The 27,766-nt window shown below is 46.6% G+C and overlaps 1 protein-coding gene across 1 annotated transcript in view; it reads left to right on the top strand.

The window, feature by feature from the left end:
* The first annotated feature begins 14,425 nt into the window (after positions 1-14,425).
* RXRG (retinoid X receptor gamma) overlaps positions 14,426-27,766 on the top strand; it is a 50,412-nt gene continuing 37,071 nt past the window's right edge. Inside the window, exon 1 of the mRNA XM_075540458.1 lies at positions 14,426-14,646. Within this exon, the coding sequence (XP_075396573.1) occupies positions 14,428-14,646 (219 nt within the window). The 5' untranslated portion in view covers positions 14,426-14,427. The remainder of the gene's footprint in view (positions 14,647-27,766) is intronic.

Here is a 27,766-nt window from a genome sequence, read left to right as displayed (position 1 = left end):
ACATGAAAGCCGGCTCACAGTGAAGAGAGGTCTGTGCAGATCCCTCTGGCTTTTGCGATCAGCTCTCGAGAGCCCGTCTGAAGTTGACACATTGGACACAATGATTCCAAGACAAACAGGAGACAAAGAAAACTCACTTCCGTCCAGTAAATTCCAACTCATTGCGACCGTAGGACGGGCTAGAACTGCCGCTGTGGGCCTCTAAGACTCACTTTTTCCGGAAGTAGAAAGCCTCAACTTTCTCCCATGGAGCAGCCGCCAGTTTCCAGCTGCTGACCTGCCGGTTGGGAGCCCCTCACGTGATGTAGGGGAGACAGTCAGCAGGCCCGGCCGAGGTGGTCAAAGTGCCAAATCCTAGCCACCAACCACCGGGGCCTTGATGCCTGACGGCCTGACCGATGGGGGCGCGGCATCGAGAACACACACCATGGCCTACCCTGCCCCCTCGAGTGGGGTACAGCCCCCTCCACCCATGTTAGTGCCTGTCAACCCTCCCGTCTGTTGCTTCATCCCTACTCCCCCGCCCCGCCTTTGGACTGTAACTGTGTTTTGTTTCGTTTTCCTTTTAACAGTGGTCTCATGTAATATTCCTCCATTGGGGATAGACCAATTTCGCTCAGTATAACGTTCTCCCGGCCCAGCCGCGCCGTCAAGTGTTAAATGGGTTCTCAGCGTTTCTAGCAATGCATAGTGTTGCCTCGTGTGTACGTACCATCGTTTCGTTTCCAGTCTTCTACTGACGCAGCCCACTTGATGTGAACGCGAACGCCGGAGTCTCCTTGTATCCTCCAGGGTCCGAGTCAGCCAACCTGCCGATAACGTCCAGAGAGAAACCGGCAGGTCTTGGCAGGTCGTATGGTCTGGGACATGGTGAAGCGGCCATGCAATGTGCAAACAAGTGGGCGTGCACGTGGCTGTCTGCCAGTCTGTTGGCCTAGTCCTACAGGGTCATTCTGAAGGAGGCCGGGGACCATTGATGACTGCTCTCCTGTTAGCCTGCTTGCTCCCTTGGTTCCCGTCTCAGAGCAGGAAGCGGGGCTGACGATGGTGTGACCCCATCGCTCAATTTCCAGAGGAGGAACGGGAGTGTGGCTTTCCAGCAGTCCCTTGGAACTGGGTTCCCTGGAAGTCCCTGCAGGGTTGGTAAAGGGAGGCTGAGCTATGAGAATCCCTACCCCCTAAATTTGATGAAATTGTGAATCCCACAGGGTAAGAGTGAGCCTTCCACACCATGTGAATTAAAGCAAAGGCTGCCTAGCAAATAAAAATCACTCTATAAAAGCTAGTTCCCTTTTCTCATTTCCCTGAAAATTTGCAGAATGTGGTACTAAATTCAATGAGAGTCTGTGTACATATTTTTCTTAAAGGACCGTGTTTATTGATTTTTTTTGAACTTGTGAATTGGGTGGGGGGAGTTATATTTCAGATGATATTTTTTTGTATTCAACAATTTAAACAGCATATCAGTCCTCTCAATAGCTGGCTCTTGACACGCCCCGAGGGTGTTCAGCGCATTAGTCTGTGCCTGAAGAGGTGCTGACAAAGGGAAGTAAATAAGACGTGAATCCTGCCCCCAAGGGAGCGCTGATTTCAGAAAATTATGCTGGTACTAATCATTTCCCGGCAGGTGCTCAGAAGACCAGGCAGTGTGGAAGCCTTGACCTGGGGCCCAGCCCATAGCCCTTGCCTTCGGGAGGCCACGGTCCAGGCCCCGGGCTGCTTGAATCATGACCACCTCAGTTTTGTCAACTGCAAGCTGAGCTCCCTGCAGCCTGGTGTTCCCTTCTATCAGATCCTGTAACTAATACAGAGGGGCAACCACGTGGGCTGCTACACTCAAGATCAGCCTCACGCCCTCGATGGGATTTCAGAATCCAGCATCCGAACTTCAAAAATGGAAAGGCATCAGGGAAGGCTTGTGATCTTTAATTTAAAAAAGAAAAGAAAAACCTTTACAAGAATTCAGAGGCGCAGTAAAGAAAAAACTTCATCAATATTCTGGGACGAGTCTTCAAGGCTGGTTGGCGGGGTTTCGCTACTGTGACTCAACAGTTCCTTTGTGCCTCCTTTTCATTAGCGTTAAGTGGGGAGCTCTGGGGGTTACAGATGGGTGGCTGAAATATGGGAGGTTCAAATGCACCCAGGGGTGGGTGCCTGGGAAATAAGGCCTGAAAATCTGCTTCTGAAAGATCATAGCCCTCAAAAGCCCTAGGACATGCAGTTCCACTCTGACCAGCCTGGGGGCGCCACGCATCAGAATCTATGGCAGCTGGTGGTGATGTGTAGCAGCTGATCCTTGGCACATGTGAAACTCCTTACACCTCTGTTTTCTTAGCTCAAGTGAAGGGGAGATGTGAGCAAAGGACAGAGACCATAAGCAAGGATGGAATAGTCTAATTTGAACTAGGCTGTAGCCAGGCAGCATACAGTTAGCTAACCAGCCACCCTAAAAGGATTGGGGGCGAGGGGCAAGCATGGAAGATGCATCCTCTGCCCTGAAGGAATTTATAAGCTAATGATAAACCCAGAAGACCCCAGGACATTTGGGGATCACTTATTTCTAGACATAACTTGGTGGTGATGGTGGGGTACTGAGTTTAAGTGTACAGATCCAAGCAATTCAGAATCCCAGAACAAATCATGTTACCTGACAGTACTACGGTACATACTAGGAATAGATTTCATTGTATTTTAAGTTAACTGTAGCCTTGAGGAGAGAGTCCATCTTTGGAGGTTAGGAAGAACATATCTGAATCAGAAGTTCAGAAAGACTGAGAAAGGAATTGAGGTCAAGATCATGGATTCAAGCGCTGGATGTGGGCCAATTGATGCTCAAGGACATGGGGAACTAGGGCTGCGCGTGGGGAGCCTCAGTAAGTACTTCAAACCCTCATTGGCATTGTGTTTGTGGATTGATAAGACCATGGTGCACCGTGGGAGGGGCCTAAAAGGACAGGCAGTACTCTGTTGTTAGTGGAGCGCCGGGTAACTGTCCTATGTTGTGGTTGTTGTTGTTGTGTGCCTTAGAGTTCGTTTTGGTGGCATGAATCTGTCCAGACCAGCAGAGCCGGTCATTTGGCTGTGGGTGAGAAGAATTGGCATGCAGACTAAGTGGCATCAGTAACATGCAGAAAAGCCGCCAGAAAGTACCTAGACTAGACTTTGATTCTGGATCCAGAACATTTTATAGCCAGCCCTCTGTCTCTCAGCCACCGCACTAATTCTGACTCTTGGCGACCCTCTAAGACAAGGCAGAACTGCACCTGTGGGGTTCTGAGACTGCACCTCTTTATGAGAGTAGAAAGCCTCATCTTTCTTCCTCATGACTTCAAAAACAGAGCTTTCGATGAGCAGTCCAGAGCATAACCCAGTGAGTTTGAAGTTTGATAGACCCCAGCAGGAACCAGTCTATCTGTGGTGCCCCACACAGGGCCTGGCACACAGGAGGCACTCGGCAAAAACCTTTTTTTTTTTAATTGACTGCCTGAAACAATAATTAACAAGGAAATAAAGGGCACATCATAAAGATGCCTGAGACCCAAATTCATCACCATCAAGTCTGACACCCTCTAGGACACAGTGGAACTGCCCCGTATGGTTTTCAAGGCACTCACCTTTACAGGAGACTATCACATTTTTCTCCCACTGAGTGACTGCTGGATTTGAACCTCCAACCTTTTCATGAGTGACTGAGCCTTAATTGCTGAGCCACCATCTGGGTATCAAAACTTCATAAAATGAAGAAGTTTTGCGAATGTCAGGCTGTACAAATGTGGACCAGGAGTCAGAAAACACGGGGGTTTTGTTCTGACTCTCTATTTCCTGGAGCCAGTCACTCAGCTTCCCTGGGATTCCTTCCTCTCCTAGCAAACGCAATGGTTTTTCAGTCCTGAGAGCCTGGTTTCTAACCAACCACACGGCCTTGGCACTCTATGACACCATGAACTTGGGATGGTGATTAAATTGGTCACAGTATGAGCTAGTTTATATTTGTTCATTCATGAAGAAAATTAAGAAGAAAAAAAAAAGCTTCGCTAAAGTAAATAAGATTGTTGGAGAAGTGTTGAGCCTATTTAAGATACATCTGTTTTCAAGTAATTTAAAAAGCATATTAGGAGCATCATTAGCATATTAACCGGGTGTTAATTACAAAAGAGTATTTTAAAGCAGGTTTTCTAAAGTCCCCACTTAGTAACCATTAGCTTGTGGTGCTTAGAACACACGCACTTCATGTGTGTTACTTAGAAGTAATAAAATTGTAATTTAAAAGTAATCTGCCAACTTGTCACAAATTTAGACTGATTTTTCTTTCAATTGATCCAAATGAGGGAGGCTTTGCTATAATTATATATAATGCTGGTGATAATGAGGCTGATTATCAATCTTTCTCTACTTTTCACTCCCTCCATCATCACAAATTTTACAGGCGTGGGGGCCGCGATGGAAGGAACAAGGAGGGGAGTAGAGGGGGCAGGGAGAGGGGGAGGGATGCCCTCCTCCTGGGACAAGAAGAAGCTGTCCTTACCCTGTACTCTATGACCTCAAAATCAACCAAACTTACTGCCATCCAATCCATTCTGATTCACAGCAACAGTGAAGGGAGACGTCGGACAGTGTAAGACATGAAAAAATGATAATAATTTATAAATTATCAATGGGGAGGGAGGGGAAAAAAGAGGAGCTGATACCCAGGGCTCAAGTAGAAAGAAAATATTTTGAGAATGATGATGGCAAAGAATGTACAAATGTGCTTGACACAATGGATGGATGGATGGATTGTGAAGAGTTGTATGAACCCCCCCAATAAAATGACTTTAAAAAAACTTTATAATATATTCTGAAAAAAATTGTTCTTTCTATGAGCAGAAAGCCTCATTTCTCTCTCCCAGAGCCTCTGGTTGTAATGCCTCCCTTGTGGTTAGCAGCCCAGCAGGTAACACTAGTGCTCCTACCTTGTCAGCTCGCTCGCTCGCTCACTCACTCACTGCCATCAAGTCAATTCCAACTTACAGCGACCCCGTAGGGCAGAGTAGAATTGCACCTGTGGGTTTCCAACACTGCTAGTCCTTTAAAAGGCCAAACCCACGAGCATCCAGTCAATTCTATTCAGAGCAGAGCTGCTCTTTAGGCTGTCTGAGGCAGTAAATCTTCAAGAGAGCAGACAGCTTCATCTTTCCCCCTGTAGAGCGAGTGAACCACCTAAACCTGCTGTTAGCAGCCCAAGGTCTAGGTCACAGCACGGAGACTGCGCAAAGTCAGGTGGAACTGCCTTGCATGCTCGGGATGCACTTGGCCAGTCCACCAAAGGTCACGTCTTGCATCTTGCTCTCCTGCCCTAGGCCACGAGGGCTGCCGGAGGGTCCTTCAGCACCTCTCCAGCAAGTTCATACATAATCGGCTCAGAAACTCAGAAGGGACTTGGGTGGCAGAGAAGGCCGACATTTGCAATATGTAGCTTCTGCTACTTCTGCTCCCGCTGACTGGGAACTAGACCTGGGATATCTCAGTTTCCACGCATGTTACGGTGCAGCGCTCCACAGCTGTGGAAAGGAGCTTGAAGTATTTCACTTTGTCCTCTGGGTGGCTGTGCAGCCTTTGAGACCAGGGGCTCAGAGGAACAGCGAAGCCTGAAGACAGAGGGCGCCTGCTCTGAGAGGATGCACAGCCGCCATAGCTGAGGGCGAGATGGCTTAAAATCCAGGTCTGCTGATTCGAAAAGGAATCACGCCTTCTTCCTGTATCCAAATGCCTCATCTACCACTTACTAGCTTTGTTCCCTTGGGGCACATTATTTACTTTCTCTGTGCCTCAGGTTTTGCACTTGTACTTTGGGGAGAATAACCGAAGCAACCTCAAAGAGGAGATGTGGGTGTTCTAGAAGTGTTTAGAATGAAGTTTGGCTCCTAGCAATTGCTCAGTCATCTTTGTTGTTGTAGTTGCATCGAGCTGGTCTTGAGACGTGGTGGCCCAGGTACGATGGACCAAAGCACTATTGCATCCTGTGCCATCCTTGTGATTGGTTGTGGGCCTGATCATTGTGATCTATAGGGTTTTCCATTGGCTGGTTTTTAGATCGCCAGACCTTTCTTCCTGGTCTACCACAGTCTGCAAACTCTGTAGAAACACATACAGCATCACAACAACACAAAACCTCTAGGAACACACAGGGGAGTGGCTGCATATGTGGTGCAATGGCTGGGAATCACATCTGCGTGGATGGAGACAATTCTAACATAGACCCACCGGCACTCAATAGAGATCAGCTATTGCCGTGTCACTTCTCTTGCTCGGCAGAGGCCATGATGCTGTCCACCAAGGTACCTTCCCACTGCAGCACCTGGTTCACCTTGCACGGCAGCCTGGCTATATACTGAGAAGAACCATGCAGGGAATGGATGTGTGAATGTGTTTCCCTAGATTAAGAAGGGCAGAGCCAGGCGTCGGAGTAGCCAGTGGCTCTTAGGCTTGCACACCATATTGCTCCCTAGAGAACAGGAGATGGTGGTGGGAGAAGACAGAGTGGGGTAGGCTCATGGGTGCTCCTTGACCTCAAAAGGAGGGTCCTGCCCCTTGGAGCAGGAATCTTTAGCTCCATCTTCCTCCCCGGGAGTGGGCGTTGGTGGTCATCAATGGTTCATTGTTTCCATTCCATCCTCAAAAGGGTTGGTAATGGGACCACGGATTCTACCCTGGCCCGGCAGCAGAGAGATGAGGACTCCAAGCCCTGCTCTGTCTGGCCAGTCAGAATAACGGAGCACTTGACATTTCCCTTGTATCGGCTGAGCACTTGGTTGCTAAGCAACTTCCTTACTTTGGTAAGCATACTGTAGTTTTAAGAATCCAGTCTCTTCCTTCTCAATATTTAGTCTTTCTCTCTGACTCTCTGTCCACCCCACCCCGACCCCAATACACACACACAGGTGAAAAAGGTTGTGGTAAACAAGACATAAAGTTTTTTAATGGATTTACTGGAATATATATATACAACCAAACATTTACCAACTCAACACTATACATGGATAATTCGATGGCATTCATTCTGTTCGTCATATTGTGTGATCATCACCATGGCCCATTTCTCAATTATTCTACCGCCATGAAGAGATGCTCAGTGCCCATTCTTCAAAGACCACCCATCCTGTCTCCCCTTTCTCCTTCCACCTAGAAACCACTCATAATCTATTCCAGGTGTCCTCAAACATGTGGTCCACATGGGTGTTTTTGCCACCGCTGCCTGTCCTGCTTAGCAGCTGACTCATCCAATGTGCATAGGAATTTGTTCATAGTTTTTTTTAAACTATAGTTTGGCCCCCCGACGTTCTGAGGGACAGTGAACTGGGGCCCTGTTTAAGAAGTTTGAGGACCCTGATCTATTCGTTTGCCTTTCCTAAGTAATTTAAGTGAGATCATACAATAACTGTCTTTCAGTGGACTGAGTGACTTCAGCATCATGTTCTCCAAGTTCATCCGTGGTGGAGCACTTGTCAGAATCCATTTCTCTTCAGAGCCAAACACCGAGCCATTGTATTGACAGTGCTGCATCCTGGTGATCCATTCATCTGCTGATGGGCATGTAATTATTTGCAAATATTGACTGTCATGAACCATGCTGCAGACAAATATTTTAATGCAATAAGATTTCATTCTGAAACAATTACTTTGACTATTTATAAGACTCCATTACTAGGAAAAAGAAACCCAAGGGAAAGACATACATTTTTTAAATGCAAACAATTTCTGCTGTGGAAACTTATGTGTGCATATATCTATATCTATACCTATACCTATTACTTAGAGCCCTGGTGGTGTAGTGGTTACGCTTTGGGCTGCTAACTGCAAGGTCAGCAGTTAGAATCTATCAGCTGCTCCTCCGGAGAAAGATGAAACTTTCTACTCCTGTAAAGAGTTATAGTTTCAGAACTCACAAGGGCAGTTCTCCCCTGTCCTATGGGGTCACTAGGAGTTGACTTGATGGCAGTGAGATACAGAAACTGTAGAAGGAAAACACCTACTAAATCAATACGCATGTTTAAGCATTGTCTCGGTTGCAGTCGTGGTCCATATACTAGGGTCATCATGATGAACAGCAAGGGGATGAAACTGAAAACGCTCGACAACCAACAGGCTCCACCCATTCAGACAGGAAGTCAGCGTGGAGGACTTCTGCTCTGCCAGGCTGGTGATGGGGGCAGCTGGTATATTCTTCAATGAGGGGTCAGAGTAGCCAGGGTGATGGAGGCGCAGTCTGGCCTCAGAGTACTGGCTGTTTACTAACCAATTCAGAAAATCCAGTATTGTAATAACCAGTGAAAGGAGCCAAGGTGGCATAGTGGGTTAGGCAGTGGAATGCTAACCGAAAGGTCAGCCGTTTGAACCTACTAGCTGATTCTCAGGAGGAAGACGAGACTTCCTGCTCCCATAAGAAGTGACCGTCTTTGGAGGAGGGGGCAGGGGTGGGTGGGGATGGGAGTTAGCTGATACCAAGGGCTCAAGTAGAAAGGAAATGTCTTGAAAATGATGATGGCAACATATGTACAAATGCACTCGACACAATGGATGGGTGGATGGATTGCGATAAGAGCTGTAGGAACCCCCGGTAAAATGATTTCTTTTTTTAAAGTTACAGTCCTGGAGGCCTCAGGGAGCAGTTCTTCTTTATCCTCAGGGAGCAGTTCTTCTTTATAACTGACTGGTGGTGTGTTCATAACTAGTATGGCCTGGCTTGGGCCAAACCCGCTACACTATCATCTTCTAAGGGTATTTGGGCCAGACACAGTATCTCCCCTCATACCATTGTAATTGTAACCAGTCACTGTAGCAGAAATATGCTGGCCCCAGACTCCTTGGAGGTAGGGATATTTATCTCAGTTTAGTTCCTCACAGAGACTTCTTTGTGTGAACAGGGATTCTGGCGGTGGAGTGGTTATGTGTTGGGCTGTGATCTACATGGCTGGCAGTTCAAAACCACCAGCAGCTCTACAAGAGAAAAACTGGGTTTTCTAATCCTGTAAACAATTACAATCTCAGAGACCCGCAGGGTTTCCCTATGCATCAGGAATGACTCAATGGCAGTGAGTATTTGTGCGGGGAAACTAAGGTCAAGAGAGGTCAAGGCTGCACAGGCAGTAAATAGCGGCACCTCAGATCCAGCTTAGGCAGTTGGCTTCAGCGCTCGACTATTTCCCATAGCCTTGTGCCCTTGAAGCTGCGGGGCCGCAGAGCAAGCAGTGGCTTTGGAGATCGTGTTGTGTACTGCACTCTGTAGGTCTGCTTAGCAGGTCAGGTTCCTGGGGGCACTCACTCTCAGCATCTTAACCAGGGCGTCGGATCCCAAATGTCTTGAGAGCCTAACATGATCATGAGAAAGTCCCACCATCCCAGCAGCCTGTCTGTCTGTCTCTCTATGTGAAGCCAGGGAGCCATCGCCTATGTCTCATGTGCATACAACATTGGCTCTGAGAAGCCTCTGAGAACCGCCTCCTTATTGGTGGAGGAAGGCTCAGGCACATGAAAGACTCTTTCTAAGGTTGGTTTTCAAAGAGGAGAGAAGCTCCTGAGAATCACTATTAGTTTCCCATTGGATTCGTTCTTTTTTAAAATCACTTTCTGAGCAAAGAGAAGGGACCCTGCAATGCACAGAATGTGTGTCAGCCCCAGGCATCTGGGCAGTGGGCTCAAGAGGAAGAAGAGACTTAGGGCCAGGGAATGCACAAGGCTGCAGGGAGGTGGAGGGCAAAGGTCATCACACAGAGCAGGATCGGGCTGAAGGAACCCAAAGGTGCATGACAGAAAACCCAACCTCCCTGCCAGACTAGGTGTGTGCTGCGCTGAATTTGGGGTAAATGCCAGCCACACTTCACCAAGCACCTGCCCTTCCTTCCCCAGCCGGTGCGGAAAGGAAACCTGTGCACTGTCTTCCCTTGTCCGTCCCTCCGCCAGAGGCTGGAGGAGGCAGGAGCAGGAATAGCCAACTGCAGACTTCTGGAGAGGAGGGTGCGTCTGGCAGTGCTGGCTGTGGTTTCTGTGCTAAACCAATCCGCTGCCATAGAGACGATTGCAGCTCCCGTCCCAGAAGGATGCTCCACGGAGCTTTCAATATTTGGGGAGTGAGCTCATGGAGCCTTTCTTTGGAGGCACCCAGCCTTTCAGCTAGCAGCAGCGCCTTAACCACCTGCCACCCTTAGACCCCACTTTCCCTCGAGCTGTGAACAAAAGGAGTGAGGAGGAGGCTGACAGCAATGTCACAGGCAGGTATGCTGCAGGGCCTGCCAGCGAGAATGGATTGGTTTCCCACTGAGAAACTTTCTTTTGATATTTTATGACAGCCATTGTTTCGCTCTAAGAGCAAAGCTAGTTCTAAGAACCATCGGGTTGTTGTGAGAGACAAAAGAGGGAAATGCATTTGTGAAACACCCATTGTCTTCCGGAACTTCATTAAAAAGCAAAGAGCCCTGGTTATGGGATAGTCTGCCTCTTCTAGGTGGTGGCTCAGCTAAAAGAAGCCCGTCTTGTTTTGTTTTGTTTTTACAGCCTTAGAAACCTTAACTCCGATTTCCTTCTGTCCCACTAATGAACCCTGTTCACCGCCGCTGAGGAGTCAGGGCATGTTCTGCTTAGCTTTGTTGGGGTTATAAGGAGACTGTGCTTGAAATGTAAAGCCACATTCACAACCAAGTGAATCATTTGGTTCTTGGAAGTACTTGAGACTTCCTCAAATCCACACTGGCATGTGTGTGTGTGTGTGTGTGTGTGTGTGTGTGTGTGTGTGTGTGTGTGTGTGCGCGCACGCGCGCGCACAGGGTTTCTTAGACATCATTCATTTGCAAATTATTTTCACCATTTTACATATCCTCTGTACATACACAATTCCTAAAACACATTTAAAAATGAAACTTCACAGAACTATATTTAGAAGGATACTTTTTGACAAAAGAAAGTAGGACCCCAGTGAACTGTTGTAAACATGAAAAACAAACCCCAAACCCATAGCCATTGACTTCATGTTGACTCATAGCAACCCCACAGGGGGTTCCCGCCGCTGTAAAGCTTTTTGGATGCACACAGTCTCGACTCCCTTCTGTGGGGCAGCGAATGGGTTGGATCCACCAACCTTGCCATTAGCAAGCAGGCCAACCGTTACCCAACATCACCACCAGGGCTCCTTTAAGAAAGCATAAATATAAAACTATTAGCATTCTCTTCAAAGTTCCCCTATCTATTAAAGCATCACCTAAAATTGCCCTTACTTCCAATGGTCCAGCTTCCGCATCTGGGAGGCTCTTAGGGTGATGAAGCAGTCTCTTGTTCCCTGCTACCCATCCCAGCACATGAGCCTTGACTCTCGAGATGCAGAAAGGAAAGGCTGTGTTGGGGTGAGGTCTAATTAGAGCAGGATTTAAAGGAGAGTTCCTGAGCCCTCTGGTCTGCAAAGCAGGGGGGGTGGGGCATTGATTTCCTTCCCAAGACTCTGTCAGAAGAAGAAGGCTGCTGTCCCAGAGAGGCTCATGGCTCTGCATCCGCCAAGGCTAGCCCCTGACTCACCTGTCCCATCTTATCTTAGTCAGAGACTCAGGTCTACATTGGCCTCTTTAAATGTCACAGCCTTCCAGGACTTCCGGAAAGGTGAAAATTGTTCTTTCCAATCAGTGCCGCCTGAGAAGACATTTGGTTTCCATGGCTTGAGTTCTTGGACGTGACCTTCTCCTTTGTCCTTCAAATGAACTTTCCCTTTATGTCACTGGGTGTAATTGAGTCATCTTTGTGGTGCAGCACGCTCTCCATATAGAAGTCTTCCATCCTTGTCAGTGCGCACAAGGGAGCGCGTGGGCTGCGGTTTGACAGTTTGAATCTAGGCTCTGCCGCTCACCCCCCAGGCAGTGTGTTCACGCATGGATTTAACCGATGCTGCATGAGCTGCCTGTGGACACCAGAAATGGACACTCCTTCCAGCCCCAGTTGAGTGGAGAAGGTGGGAAGTTAACAAATAGGACCGCACAGTATCCTAAGTGTTGACATTCAGGAATCACACGGGCTGTGGCTGGAAAACAAGGGAGAAAAGTAATCCAGGGCCCAGTCTCCAGGGAAGGCTTCCCGGGACACCTAACATTGGGAGCTAGGCCTTGAAGGATGAGCAAGAACTTTGTACACAACTGAGGAGGAGGAGGAGGAGGATCCTGGAACTGGAGCAGTATATTGGGGAGATTCCGCCTATTGTTTCTCATCTGGAAAATGCTGGCTGGTCATTGTCAGGATTCGCTGAAGTGACGTATGGAAACTACAGGGTACTGCCCAGCACACGCACCACAAATGGCTGGCCTGCTCCCCGGAACCACTCAGCTCATATGGTTTGTCCTCAGCTGCAGTGTGTATAACATAGGACCTCGTGATCTGTCTGAGAGGTGCCCACCCCGCAGAGACCTCAAAAGCCAGAGGAAGGATGAAGAGGTGCCCATGGATTTCTTGGAAGGGGGAGGGGGGTTGGCATGTGTGACGGTTCTCTCAACAAGTAGACCTTAACGGCTCAAGCCGTAGCAGCCCTGTGACAAACTCCAGGTGAGCAGTTGGCCTTGTCACATCAGTGGGCTATTTATGTTTAAGAAGAGTTCCGCAGCATCCGACTCCTCACCTGACACTGCCCACTGCAGTCTCCCCAGGTCTAGGCCCAAGGTCCAGGGCCATGTCCTGCTGGGTGACCATCACTCAAGGAACGTTTGCTGAATGAGCAGTGAAGTGCTTCAGGGCAGGCCCCTAAGTTCACCAGGTCACCATCATGTCCTCCCGCATGGTATCTGACACATAGTAAGCCTTTGAGAATGGTGGCTTCTCCATCATGCCGGGCTTGTGGTTAGGTGCTGACAACCTGTGGGGGCCTCGTGCATAACAGAACGGAGCATTGCCAGTCCTGGGCCACTGAAGCCTGCCATCCTCTCGCCCTGGGAACTTTCCGGTTGTATTCCCCCCGCCTCCCTCGCCCCCTAGAATTTGCCCATTCTTTTCACAATCCATGGTCTAGGCAACATTCCTTGTCAGCACCACAGGCTGCATGTGTCCCTTCTTCGGCCTTCCCTTCTCACGCTCCATGATTCAAACAGGTGCTGGGGAAAGACCAGGGCTTGGTTCGGACACGGCTGAGTCCTCAAAGCCACCTCTTTGCTTTAAAACAACAACAACAACAAAACAACTTTGTGAAAGGTCTTGTGCTGCAGCTTTCCCCAGTGTAATTTTTGGAATGCTGCTTCCATGGATGTTGACTGGCTGACCGTGTAATCTCCTTGCATTCTAGCCATGAGGACCACCAGGGTTTCTCTGAGTCCCTTCTTGCGTGTCAGCCTCCTGATTTAGGGGGGACTTGCTTCATTGTGTTCTCTAGTCTCCACTTTGCTGCTGGAGAGTCTGAAGTGATTATATATACATATTTAAATATATATTAATATATACTATATATAATTATATAAAATATTTATTTAATATATTTTTTCCTGGCTAGAACGTTCTATGCTGAGCTCATGAGATACAGGGTACCCTCCTCTTTCATCCTGAAAGATGAAACAACTGACTGGAGGGAACGTAGACCCCACCTTATCTCAGAAAGTGCTGCCAGATGACCGGGCAGTGCGGTCACTGTGCACATCCTCCCAGAATCCCTTCCACTGTGGCTGCAGCTCTCCACCCCCAGTTGCAGAAAAGGTCTGTGTGGACCAGCCTGCACTTGAATTCCTGTGCCACCGTAGTCATAAAGCCACGGCCAGCCTTCCCAGAATCCACTTTCCAGAGCACTGATTAAGCAGGGCGGGAATCTAATGGGCACAGGCTGCCAACAACACAGGGAGTTAAGGTTTGAGGACAGCCTCTAAGTTCCTCCTCATTATTTCCAAACTCGACTCCCAATGGCACGAACTCTGGTTTCTTCCCCTCTGAATCCCTCGGGATGGGCATGGACTCTCAATAGGGTGTGTGGTTTAGAGGGAATGAGTTTTTGTGACTTGCAAGCTCAGCTCTGCCTCAGTTCTCCAAACAATAGGAGCTTCAGGTGGGGAATTCTAGAGCAGTCGGGGGACCTACTCATTGTACCTTCTGCATGGGGGTGGTGACTCTCCTTCCCAGTAGGCCTGGCCCAGGGACCTGTGGGCTGTGCATCTGGCATAGCCTAGGTGGGCTCCAGCCAGGGCACCAGAGAACTAGAATATCAATGAGCATGCCTGGTCTACAGCCCTTCCCCTCCGTCCTCTGCTTGCCCTAATTCCACCAGCTAAGCATGGCCACCTGGAACTCACGGTGTGCAGGTATGACAGCAGGGAAGAGAGGAATGTCCAAAACAAAGATGAGGGGAGGGGCTGGGGCTCTACGTGTGTGCCCTTCCGACCTCATATTACCTTCACCCATTCTCTTCTCCCCACAGGCTCCCCCGGCCACAGTGGCTCCACCTCCATGAGCCCGTCGGCAGTCTTGTCTGCAGGGAAGCCAATGGACAGCCACCCCGGCTACACTGATATTCCTGTGAGTGCTCCACGGACTCTGAGTGCAGTGGGGCCCCCCCTCAATGCTCTGGGTTCTCCTTACAGAGTCATCACATCTGCCATGGGCCCCCCGTCAGGAGCTCTGGCAGCCCCTCCAGGAATCAACTTGGTGGCCCCACCCAGTTCTCAGGTAGGTGTGCTTCCCTTCCTAAGACCTTTCCGTTATCAGCTCCTGGAACAGAACCAGCACTGGGCATGGGCTTAATGATGTCTGTTGGTTAAAGGGAGGGGTTTTCTCTGCAGACTTCCCCCCTGCAGGGCCTTTGTTAAGTGCATCTCTGGGCTGTGTAGACCATAGTCCACTGAAGACTCCTCATGGTGCAGGAGGCTGCAGCCCAAAGAGGGCCAGCCCTGTGGCTTCAATGGTTCAGTCCTGGTTGTGAGTTCATCATCCAGGGCTGTAAGTCATCATCAGTGGAATTCAACAAAAACAAAGCCAACAGAGTTGATTTTGACTCATCGTGCCCCTTGAGGACAGGGTAGAATTGCCTCTGTGGGTGACTGAGGCTGTAACTTTTTATGGGAGTAGATAATCGCCTCTTTCTCCCTCAGAACAGCTGGTGGTTTCAAACTGCTCACCTTGTGGTTAGTAACTGAACTCATAACCACTCTAGCATCAGTGGGATGGGCCCCTTTATCTTTTCAATGTATTTATGTATTATTATGTATTCAATTAGTATGTATTTAGTCAATGAGATGACCCATACTCTACTAACTATTATAGGGGTTACAGAAATGAACAGGACACGGGCAGAGCACTTTAGGGAGTTAGGATAGAGATGGGAAATAGGTCAGCAGAAGCACTGGATAATTCCAGAACAAGGTAGCATGTGTTCCATACATGCTGTCCCTGAGACAGAGGCAGAGAACATGGGAACTCGGGTAGGAAACCTCATGTCTTTTCTGAGTGCCTGCTGCAGCGATGGAGGAGAAGAGGTGTGTGCATGACCAACACTGAATTGCTGCTCTGCGGAGCCCGTGGGATGGCCAGCCCCTCCCATTCTCTCTAGCAACGTCTTACTGAGATCATTAGCCTTCCGCCTTCGTTGTGGTCAACTACCAGTGCAACAGTGACTACTTCGATAGGAAAATGAACTGTTGTCCCCTCACTCAAAAGTCTGCATGTTGGCAAGGGTGGCTCTTTTTGGTTGTTGCTTTGTTTTCAGATAGAAAGTAAGCTGGGCTGGGCTGCAGGCTGGGCTCAGGTCTGTTACTTGTGACCCCGTTGTCTTCTGCATCCAAAATAATTCCTTTAAGGGACAAGCACCCTGACCTCAGCCACTCTCTGAGCTGGCGTGAGACAACATGGAGGCTGGAATAAGCTCCACCTAGGACCAGTGTCCCACTCTCCCTCCTAAGCCACCTGCTTATTGAAGGTATCCAACAATGCCAGCCTAACTGTGCTGTTGGAATCTCAGACCTGTGCACACACTCCCATGCTCTACAGCACCCTCTAGGAGGCAGGATGTGAAGGGCTAAGGTCTCATCAGTCTAAACTCATCAATTAAGTACAAATACAGCACCACAGTGTCTCAGAGGCAACAGGCAGATTCGGTGCCCGTGAAGAAACAAGACAGAGTAGATAAAACAAGTGATCAATATATAGAGACAAAACACCTTTCTCAAGCATAAAAAACACTAGATCTCCCTGATAAGGAATTTGAAGGATGGGCATTTAGTCTCCTTCAATATAATCAGAGAAAGATCAAAAAAGCTAAAGGCAAAATAAAGGAAAATACAGAAAAGAACGTTAGAAAAATTCAGAAAATACAAGAGGAAAAAACCTCAAAAAATTAGAAAGCTTATAATAAACAGCAAATAAAATCCAAAATATGAATACCAAGAATTCAGAAATAGATAATGCATGGAAAGACAAAAGGACAAGTGGGGAACTGACTATAATGACTTATAACACCCCCCCAACCCCCCAGGGGCCTATGAGGATGGGATGGGAGGGGAGGTAGGGAACAAGAGAGGAGCTGATGATACCAAGGGCCTAAACAGAAAGGAAATATTTTTTTTTAATGATGATGGCAGTTTATGTACAAATGTGCTTGATGCAACGGTTGCACGGATTGTTACAAGAGCTACAAGTGCCCCCCAAAATGATTTATTTATAATTTTTTAAAAGAAAGAAAGGCAAAAAGAGTAGAATGGAATTAATGGAAGGCTGAATTCATGAGCTTAAAGACAAATATCTCAAGTCAGACTTGATTTGAGAGCAGTGAATTGAGAAAATCAGCTATAACATGATCAACTAACTCCAAAACCGACGACAAAGAAAGAATCCTGACAGCAGTTCTGGAAAAGCAAACAGTTGTCTACAAAGAGGACTCACTAAATACATTTCTCAGCAGAAATCATGCAGCAGGCAAGCAGGGGATGACACGCACAAAACTCTGAGAAACCAAACTGAACACCTTACAAACCAAGCATCGCGTGCCCAGCAAATACGGTAGTGACATGAGGACATTTCTAGATGAACAAAATTTAAAGGAATTTGTAAAACCTGGTCAAACTTACAAGAAAAAATACTAAGGGGAGTTCGTTGGACAGAAAATCATCAGCAGTAAACAACCTGAGATGAACACAGCTGACAGTCCAAGCTGAAGCCAACCCAGCAAGAGAAGCATCCAACGTAGAACAAGCCTACCAAGCAGGAGATAGGGAAGCGGAGAGCACTTTGTAAAGAAGACAGTTACAAGGCTACTAGGGGATAGGGGGGTTCCAGAACTTTCAAGTGGGGATAAAGTCAAGTAAATATTAAGATAGAACAGACTTAAATTTGAGAAGAAAGTAATAGGTTGATTACAGTTTTGCTGTAAAGAAAATGAACAAGCCTCGTCAAACTAGACAAGGAAACTCTTGGAGATTGAGTGCCTTCTAAAACAGCACCACACTCAGAGCGACCGAAGCACACCAACCCCCCTGCTCTCAAGTCAGTTACGGGTCCTGCACAGCAACGCTCTACAGGGCTTCCAAGGCCGTGACTCTTCAAAGGAGTCGGATGGCTCATCCTCCCACTGAGTGACTGGTGGGTTTGACCCACCGACCTTGCAGCGATCAGTGCAATAGTTAACCTGATGGAGATGTCAATACACCACATTCAATGAAGGATAGACCAGCTGGAAAGAAATGAGCAAAGGCACACAAGAACTAAACAACACAAACCAGTTTGCCTTCAGAGAAATATGATGAGCTCTCCACCAAACCGTAGCCCATTCCACACCCCTCTCCAGTGCACATGGAGCAGTCCCCAGAATAGACATGATGGTGTAAATTAAAAAACATTATAGAGCATCTTCTCAGGTCACAACACTATAAAATTAGAACACAATTAGAAGACAAAAGGGGAAATACACATGGAAATTGAATAATACTTTGCTTAAAAACTACTTGGTAATAGAATATAATAAAAATTTAAAACCTTAAATTCCTTAAATCAAACAAGAATAAAAATGTTACAAACCAAAACCTTTGAGATGCAGCACAAGCTGTGTTAAGCGGGCTATTTAGAACCATAAGCACACACATGACAGAGGAAAACCAACATCAACACTCTCATGACACAATTAGAAAAGAGCATCGAGAGAAGCCTACAGCCAACAGAAGAGAACAACAATAAAGGCTAGAGTGGAAATAAATTAAACAGAAAAACAAGACAAAGAATAAACAAGACCATAATTTGGCTCTTTGGAAGAATGAACAAAATTGAGAAATCATTGGCAAATCTAAGAAAGGAAGAGAAAATGCAAATAGCACAAATCGGAAATGGGATAAGTGTCAGAACAGCACCAGGGGAAATAAAAATGATATACAATACTATAAAGAACTGTACTTCAGCAATTTAAACACCTAGAACTTAGATGCTGTTCTATCTGACAGGCGCAATCTGATTCACACACAGCACTTTGCTACAACACCCACCTCTTCCGTGGTCTCTTCCTGAGGGCAAGTATGGGGCAGGACCGTGTCCTAAGAACTAACTGTTCTTAGATCAGGCCTACAATTGAGTGTAAGCTCAAAATCTATTCATATTACATATTGCACGTGCATGTCCCTGGTTCACTTAGAGATATCATTATTATTTTATTGGAAAAGAATATAAATCATACCCATGGATCATGTGGTAACTCTGTTGATATTACCATTAATGTAGCCAATGATATAGACTTTTTTAAATGCTGAGAAAAGAGAAATATACATGTATATGACAGTTTTTTAGACCAAAATACATGGGGTTTTCATTTTTACAGATTACTTTGGGTGACTGAACACTATTTACATAAACACTAAGGGCTAGAGATCAGTCAAAACTTTCAATAACACTCATTCACGAAGGCAGAACTACGCCTGCTTGACTAAACCATGTTATCAAAAAGCAAGGAGAGTAGGAAAATAGTGAATACGTGGTAGTCTTCAGTTGCCATATATTGGAGACTCTCAAAGCAAGAGTTTTGAACTGAAGACATGTCCTAGTGATTAGATATTATTCATATTCTGCTGCTTCTTACACAAGGCATTTGAATCTTCAGCTCAAGGGAACATTTCAGTTCTTTTACTCTGTACAGATGAGTTTAAGGTAAAGTCCAGTTTGCTTAGTTGGAATTCCAAATCAGCTCCTATGATGTGACTTGTGAAGGATGCTGTGCACCTCAAAAGGACAAGAATCTAAAGTCACGGTTGTCTGTAGCACATGGCCTGGGTGAGTTTCGTGTGGTGGGGACAGTAGGTGAGAGGGACAAGACCGATCAGTTCCTGACACAAAACTTTGTTCTACCATCACCCCAGATCAGCAGACCCTCCAACAAGATTGTTTAGTGAATCCTAGATTTCCAAGTCAAGAGCTGTGAGTGGCAGGAGATGTCTGTCTTAGAGAATGCTATTACATTTCTGTTTATGGGTAAACAGGGGCCGGGGTGGGTGGGAAGCCTGCTATTGGGGCAAACACTCAACATTAATTATATAGACCCTCAATCAGTAAATGAGCCCCACATTATTTTCCTAATTGGCCACTTTTGAACTCGTTTTTATTCACAAGTGAATTTAACCAAACATTCTAAGAAGAGCTGATGCCATTTCTACTTAAACTCTTACAAAATAGGAAACGATGGAAAAATTAATCATTTAATGAAGTATTATCCTTGATGCCAAAACTCAACAGAAAATCACGAAAAAGAAGATTTTATACTAATACCCTTCATGATCATACATGCAAAAATTCTCAAGGAAATCCTTGCCAATAAAACTCAACAATATATATTTTAATAATACATCATGAACAAATGGGATTTATACAAGATATGCAAGAATAGTTTGACTTTAGAAAAACAATCCATGTAATCCATTGTGTAAATTAGCAAATGAAAAGAACCATATAATCATATGAATTAATACAGAAAAGGTATTTGAGAAAATCCAATATGTATTCTTGATAAAAACATTCAACAAAATAGGAATTGAAGGGACATTCCCCCAAATGATAAAGGGAATATATACAAAACGGACAGTCACATTACTCTCAATGGAGAGAAACTGCAAGCATCTCCCTTGTGAAGAGGCAAGGACATCCTTTACCACCACCCCTATTCAGTATTGTGCTGAAAGTCTTAGCCAGAGTTATAAGAAAGGAAAATTAAAGGCATCCAAATTGGCAAAGAAGAAGTAAAAATCTATTTGCAGAGCCTCTCCTATACGTGTAAAACTCCAAAGACTTGGCAAGAAAATGATTGGAAATTATTGAAAGATTGAGGAAAGTGGTAAGGGTACAAGATGAACACGCAAAAATCCCTTGTGTTTCTATATGCTGGAAATGGGAGTTCTGGAAAGGAAATCAGAGGGGGGGATATTCACAGTCACCCCAAAGATAGAATACTTAGGAATGAATACAACCATAGAGACAAAAAATGTGGCCAAAGAAAACTAATACAAACTACAAGAGATCAAAAGAGACCTCCATAAATGGAAGCATATATTATGATCTTGGACAGGAAGAGTTAACATCGTGAAAATGTCAACACTACCCAAGGCAATCTACTGATATCATGCAATTCGAATCCAGACTTCAATATTATTCTTTAAAGAGATGTAATAACCCAATCACCGACTTTATATGGAAAGGGCAAGCACTCAGGACGAACAAAGTAGGAGGCCTCTCACATCTCAATGTGGTACACAGCATGGTAGTCAAAACAGCCTGGGACTGGCACAGTGACAGATACATAGATCCATGGAGTAGAACTGAGAACCCAGAACTAAATCTATCCGTCTATGGACAGTTAACCTTTGGTAGAGGGCAAAAGGACATTAGGTGAGGAAGAGATGGTCTCTTTAACAAATGGTGCTAGCAATACTGGATATCCATCTGCAGAAGAATGATACCTAACCCATGACTCACACCATACAGAAAATCAAACTCACGACTGATCCTAGACCTAACTGTGAAACCCAGAAGTATAAAGATAATGGATTAAAAAATAGGGACACACTTAGGAGCCTTAATACACAGCCCAATAAGCACACTATCAAACATGGTGAAAAACTCACAACTGTAGAGAGTAAACTAGAGGGCTGGGGCCCCCTAAACATCAGACACTTATGTGCATCAGAAGGTTTCACCCCAAAAAAAGTAAAAAGAGAACCAAGTGAATGGAAAAAAATATTGGTAATGACATTTAGGACAATGAACTAATCTCTAAAATTCATAGAAAACTTCAACATTTCAACCAGAAAAAGACAAATAATCCAATTTTGAAATGTGTAGGGGACATGTATAGACACTTTGCTGAAGAAAACACTAAGTAGTCAGCAACCAGGCAAAGGGACGTTTATGATTATTAGCCATTCAAGTGATTCAAGTCAAAATAACAATGAGATAGCATCTGACACCAACATTATTAGCAAAGTTAAAAGATATAAAAACCAGAAAACAAATGTTGGAGAGGATGCAGCTACGGGAACCCCCCTAAACTCCTGGTGGAACTGAAATGGAAGAACTGCCGTCCAAAGTGCTATCATGCTCCCTCAAAGAGGAGAAGAGAACGACCACATGACCCAGCAATCCCGCTACATCAGCGCTTCTCAACCTGTGGGTCGTGACCCTTTTTTGGGGGAGGGGGTCGAATGACCCTTTCACAGGGGTCACCCAATTCCTAACAGAAACAATGGTTTGGGGGTCACCACAACATGAGGAACTGTATGAAAGGGTGGCGGCATTAGGAAGGTGGAGAACCACTGCTCTACATGGTGTATGTCCCAGAGAAATAAAAGTGAAGGCATGGATTGATGCACACCCATGTTTATCCCAGCACTGTTCACAAAAGCAAAAAGATGGCAACAGTCAGCATGTCCATCATGGGAAGAATGGAAAAATACACTTTGATACATACATTCAATGGGATATTTTGCAACATTAAAGAATCACAATGAATCTGGGAGAGACCTCATAATATGGATGCACCTGGAGGATATTATGCTAAGTGAAATTAGTCCATCACAAAAGGACACCTGTTGTATAAGACCACTGTTAGAAGTCAGGAAAGAAGCATCCTTTGATAGTTAACAGGAGTAGGAGGGGAAGGAAGGAAGGAAGGAGATTCCACAGGCTAGAGGGTAGACAAGTCTTAACTTAGGATCAGGGACAGGTAATGTACAATAAGAGAGGGTGTTAGGAAAGACATGCTGGAGACAGGGCAAGCCATTTGGAGGTCTGCAAGAGTCAAAGGCAACAGAGGCGATTAGTATTATATACAATTCACAATAATGTTTGTCTACAAGTAGATGCTTGGCTAGACAAGTGAAACAAGATAGATGAACAAGTGTGAGAGGCAGAGTGAAGGAACACAAATATACATAGGTTTGAAAGGGTATTGGGATCTGCGCATTCATCTTGGCTGGAATTATCTGTGAATGTGGTGGAGCATACAGAAGGCAAAGTTATGAAAACGCCTTAGACATAACCAAATACCTAGAAGGAATGAGTTATTCGACTGCAGTCTCAAGGGACATGCAGGTTCAATGGCATGACATAGTTCACAGAGTCAATGGTGTACATCCTATTTTGATGAGTACTGACTGGGGTCTTAAGCAGAGATCCAGGACTGGATTTGGGGCTCATGCCAAATGCTAGCTCCAATTTAAGAACAATTAGTTATTACATCATGGTCCTGTTTGATATTTGCCCTCATATGAAAGGAACACCGAAGATACAGGTGCTACCGAAAACTTTGGTGACGAAATTAGATGGTACCAGGCTATCAGATGAAATAGCACCTGGGGTCTTAAAGGCTTGTTTCCAAACAAGCAGCCTTCTAAGTGAGATGTCCACTAAGTCACACAAAGAAGCACATCAACTGCAGTGAGCCAAGGATTTTAAATTATAAAATTTGAAGCCGAAAGAGGGAATCATACCTAGGCCTAAATTCTGAGATTCTGGTTTGCAGAAGGCTATGGATGACAGTGGAAGTCGAAGATACATTTGTGAGATCTACTCTGATGATTTCTCCATAATGAAGGGATGGGAATAAATTGGCTACCAGACCAAACAGTGTATTGGAGGGATGGCTGTAAGAGATCAAAATGAAAACCCTGGCTTGAGCAGTTCAAACCTCGTCACTTAATCCCCCTTCTGCTACACATTGGGCCTGATCTACTTCCCTGTCTTATGTCTCCTGGCTCTGATGTGGGGACCAGGCAGCACTGAAGAGGCGTATGTCCCTCTCTCCGGCTGCCATTAGCGGAACCTGCAGAAGGCGGGACCATGGATTCCTTGGAATATAAGGGTCATCTGGGACCAAAAGAAGAAAAGAATATTAGTTTGTTTATTCAGAAGTTTGTTTATTCAGACCAAGTCCAGTGTGCAAGAGACAGAAAGATACTTTGTCCAATCTTTGAGACAAAAGCAAAAGGTTGCTGAGGGAAACCCCATTTAAATAAAACTGGCTATTTATTAAGAGCCGATTGATAAAGCTCTTAGCTACTGGACAGAAAGCTGGCAGCTGGATCTCTCCTGGGGCACTTGGATTGACATCCCGGGAGACTGCTTCTGCAAGGTCACACCGTCTTGAAAACCCTTCAGGGCGGCTCTACTCTGCACAAGCGGCCGGGAGTTGGAAATGCCAGCCACTAACAACAACTCACAACACAGTTGGTGAGATGGTGCGTTCGCACAGTGGAGGGAACCCCTCAACGATGTGCGGGACACCTTAGCCACAACCATGGAGTCTAACCCAGCAGGGATTGTGAAGGTGGCCCAGGCCCAGGCACCATCATGTTCTGTTAGACATGCAGGTCACCAGGAGCCGGAGTTGACTACAGGATCCATGAGCAACCGTGACCCAGCAGGCTTCACCGGGCAGTGCCCTAAGTGTTAGGAGAAGCATTGGATACAGTGACTCCAGTCTGTATCCCCATGGCCATTACATTGTAGCAGGTAAGGCAGATGGAAAAACTAGTAGAATAGTTTCAAATTGTGATAACAATATCCACAAAGAAATGAAACAGGGTGCTCTGGGCGGTGGGCTAGGCACCATCCTCCAAGGCTGCTGTTAGTAACCCGATTCAGGTCTGACTGAGCCAAATCTGGTGAATAAACCTTCATCACTGTGTGTGTGTGGCAGGGCCACGGCTACTGGACCATAAGTCTGTACAGAGGGATCGGCGTTGAAAGGTCAGGCTGAGAGTTTGGTCCTGGCCAACTGGGCTGTGTGCAGAGACAGAGGCCAAGTTCGGCATTTGGGAGCTATATTAAGCGGGCCAAGTGCTGGTGAAGCTTAGCAGCCTCCGACAACAGCGCTCCGGGCTTGGGCCGCAGAGTCTTTCAGCAGCAAAATCTCACCCTATTAACCAGATGATACAGGACGAAAAGCCCTCACTCTTAGCCACGGTGAGTTGGACTCTGGATGATCTGGAAAGACCCTTGTACCTCCTGCATTTCATGCGCAGGAGTGGGTCTGAGGGGGCCTTGTGACGGGAAGCAAGCTTCTTCTGTGACCTGGGCCCAGGGTGAGTACGTCCAGCTCCGGGTGGGAGGAGGGAGGGGCTGGCTGTGGGAGCAGGGTCTGCTGGCTGTGCTCAATCAGTCCATTGTTTTGTGCGCTCCCCCCCTGCCCCCCCTTCTTTCTTTTCCTCTCCTTTTGCATGTACAGCCTTGAAGAGGAGAGAGAGATCTGAATGGTGTCAGGGAAGCAGGGGCTGTGTGTGTCACCTTTTGCAAACCTCACTCACCCAGTCCCGTCTGTTTCTGCTTTCTGTATTGTGGGGAACAAACCCAGGGCCCGATGACAGGTCTTCTTTTCTGAATATCTGAGCAGACTTGGATTTTGTAACCACTCCATTATCTGTACAATGTCCCATGGCAGTAAGGTGGTGGTGTTACTACCATTCACAGGTAATACGTTATATACTACAGCGATCCTTGATTCAGGTACACTTGCTTGTTGGAAGGTTTCTAGAAAACTTTGTTTCAACATGCAATCAAGAGCAGTACTAGATGCTGGAAAGAGAAAAGAAAAAAAAAAGGGAAGATTCAGTCTCTGCCCTGGGGAGCATTGAAGTAGAGTGAGCAATTTATAAAAACATCAACTATATATTTGGGACAAGAATTATCTAGTGTTTAAAGACTAAGTTTCCTGGCCACAGGTGTATGTTTATGTTAAGTGTGGTCACTGCTGGTCAGACTCTCAGGAATTCTTTCAACCTTTTGTCCCCTCCTGGATTCTCTCCCTGTGAATCCCCATTTAGCTGTTTATTGATAACTGGATTATTCTTTCAAATTTGCTTGCAGTTTTATAGAGAATTCTTACATAGTAAAAAGGGATCTTGCCAGCATTGTAACAGACCTTAAAGGTCACCCTGTCTGATGATTAATAAGATATTAAGCCATAAAACGTTCCCTTCAAAGGAAAGCCTATTTGGAAGTCTAAAATACATCTCAAATAGGAACAGATCCGATCTGCTTGAACCAGGAGCGAGAGACTGAAAAGCCTGCTGATTCAACCTCCCAATCCCCCAGGACCCCCGCAGGCATACTCTAAGTTTGAAATCCACTGATTTTGTCTTTAGCCAAGGAGACTGAGTCTCACCACAAGTACGGTATCCCGGTCAAGGTCACACAGTGAGGAAGGGCTGGAGCAGAACCCAGGCTCACTTCTCCCCATCACAAAGACCTGCCATTTCGGAGGTGTCGGCATCCTGCAGCCCAGGCCTGCCCTCAGCGGGGTCATTTGCAGGGCCTGCTGTTCCCTGTGCTCCAGGCACACACAGTAAGCTGAGTCTGCAAACAGAAGACAGGGCAGGGCTGTGCTTCTCCGCTGTTCTTAGGCAGCAGCCAGTCCGCACCCAACAGCAGATTGAGCTGCCTAGTGAATCCCCCTGACTGGTGAGTCCCGCGCCAAAGTGCTGCCTGAGCTGGCCTTGCTTCTAATGGAACTCATGAGCCAGGGCAGGGGGACTTTGGAGCCAGGTGGCTAACCAGCTTGTGTCCTGGTGGTTTACTTTGATCTCTTCGTTCTGAGCTTATCACCCCATCCCACAAGCCAGTATGGGTGAGAGAAGAGTCTCTTACCAGCGTGACTTGGGAAGGCAAGGTGTGCTGCAGAGGGGCTCTTCCAGAGGTTTCTGGCCAATGGGGTGAGGCAAGAACTTCTAGGGCAGGGACTGTGGCTTTCCTGCCAAGTAAGACAAATGAAAAAGTGAATGAGAAGCATGGGATCCAGGTAGGGGGCATTCTGCCTCCAGCTTGGTCCCTGACTACCTGTGAGACTCAGACAAGGCGTTTGGGTACTTTCCGCTCACCAGGTGGTGCTGAAGTGCAGCTTGGGCCTAGAACCATTAGTGTTTGGAATGAATGGTCTTGGAAGGCTCTCTCCTTCCTCTTTCCTCCCACTGCCGCCTCACCTCGCTGAGGCGGGGTTTCCCGAGTGGGGGTGCTTCCGAGTGACTTCTGGCTGCTTGTTCAACTGAACCCATGCGGCTTGCCAGCCATCAGGCCTGCAGCTGCGCTTCAGCCAGCCCTCTTCGCAGCCTTGTCTCCTGTGGTTCCTCCAGGACCGGAGCTTCCCAGCAGGCCTGCCGGCGCAAAGCCTTTCTCTCAGCACAGACCCATCACAGCCCTGCTCAGTTTTGAAAGCGGCCTAGTCAGTCCCGGTTCAGACATCTTTTTCAGAGAGCCGTCTCTGATCCAAACCGCACGTGATCTTTCCTAAGTTATCTCGCTGGACTTTTTTTTTTTTATGTGATTTGGATACACATTTCCAGAACAAATGCATTTTCCATTCAGCGATTTTTACACGTTTTATTTAGTAATCCCAGCTGCCATTGCTTCAATGTGACAAGACTCTCCTGACTCCTTCTCTGGGTCCCCCAGCCCTGTCCACCTGAAGGTCTTCCTGCCCCGTCCCCCTGCTGGGTTTGGTCTGGGGAGAACAGCTGCCCTTTGGTCTCCTGCGGCTGATGTTCCTCGCCCCAGCCCACTTCTAATCCCACCAACGGCATCATCTTGTTGTCTCCTTTGTCTCCCCATAGAATTTCTGAATAATTGAGTGACTAATCCACTTTAAGGTTGAATTTTCTCATCTGAAAAACAGGACTACCTCATACGCTTGTTATGAGGGTTAAAGCATTTCATTAGCACAGACCAAGCCTTCTCTAGATGATAGCAATAATAGCGAGCACTCAGGAATGGTGCCTGCCCGGGATTGCTGTTGCTGCTCTTGCTGGAGGTGGGGTGGGAGGGCAGAGGGGTGAGGTCATCTCAAGCCCCACATGTTGGCAGCTTTCCACTAATTCCCTTGGCTGTTCGCATCTGTCTGACGATTAGGGCCTGGGTTAAAAATCACTGCCATCTTCTAGTCGATTCTGACGCACAGCGACCCTGTAGGATAGAACTGCTGGTTTCTAAGACGGTAACTCCATATGGGAGTAGAAAGCCTCTTCTTTCTCTCATGGGGCCGATGGTGGTTCTGAACTGCTGATCTTTGGGTTAGCAACTGAACCTGCAGCCATGATACTACCGGGGCTCCTCTTTTGCAGGGCTATCTAACCAGAAGTCCTTGACTTCAAGGGCTAGATCTAAATGCTAATCTATTTCCTTTCAGTCACTTAGGAAAAGCTGCCTCCTTGAATGTGCGCTGACCTCTCACTTGTTTGCTTAAATCTATAACCATATACATACATTGCATATCTTAAAATAACCATAAGCTGGTATTATGACTTTGTGGTAAACTGACGGCTTTGTAGAGAGTAAGGGCATG

This window comes from Tenrec ecaudatus, chromosome 1 (genome assembly GCF_050624435.1).
Source record: "Tenrec ecaudatus isolate mTenEca1 chromosome 1, mTenEca1.hap1, whole genome shotgun sequence".
In the NCBI taxonomy this organism is placed as follows: domain Eukaryota; kingdom Metazoa; phylum Chordata; class Mammalia; order Afrosoricida; family Tenrecidae; genus Tenrec; species Tenrec ecaudatus.
Note: the sequence above shows the minus strand (reverse complement) of the source record. Positions and strands in the feature narration are given on the sequence as shown.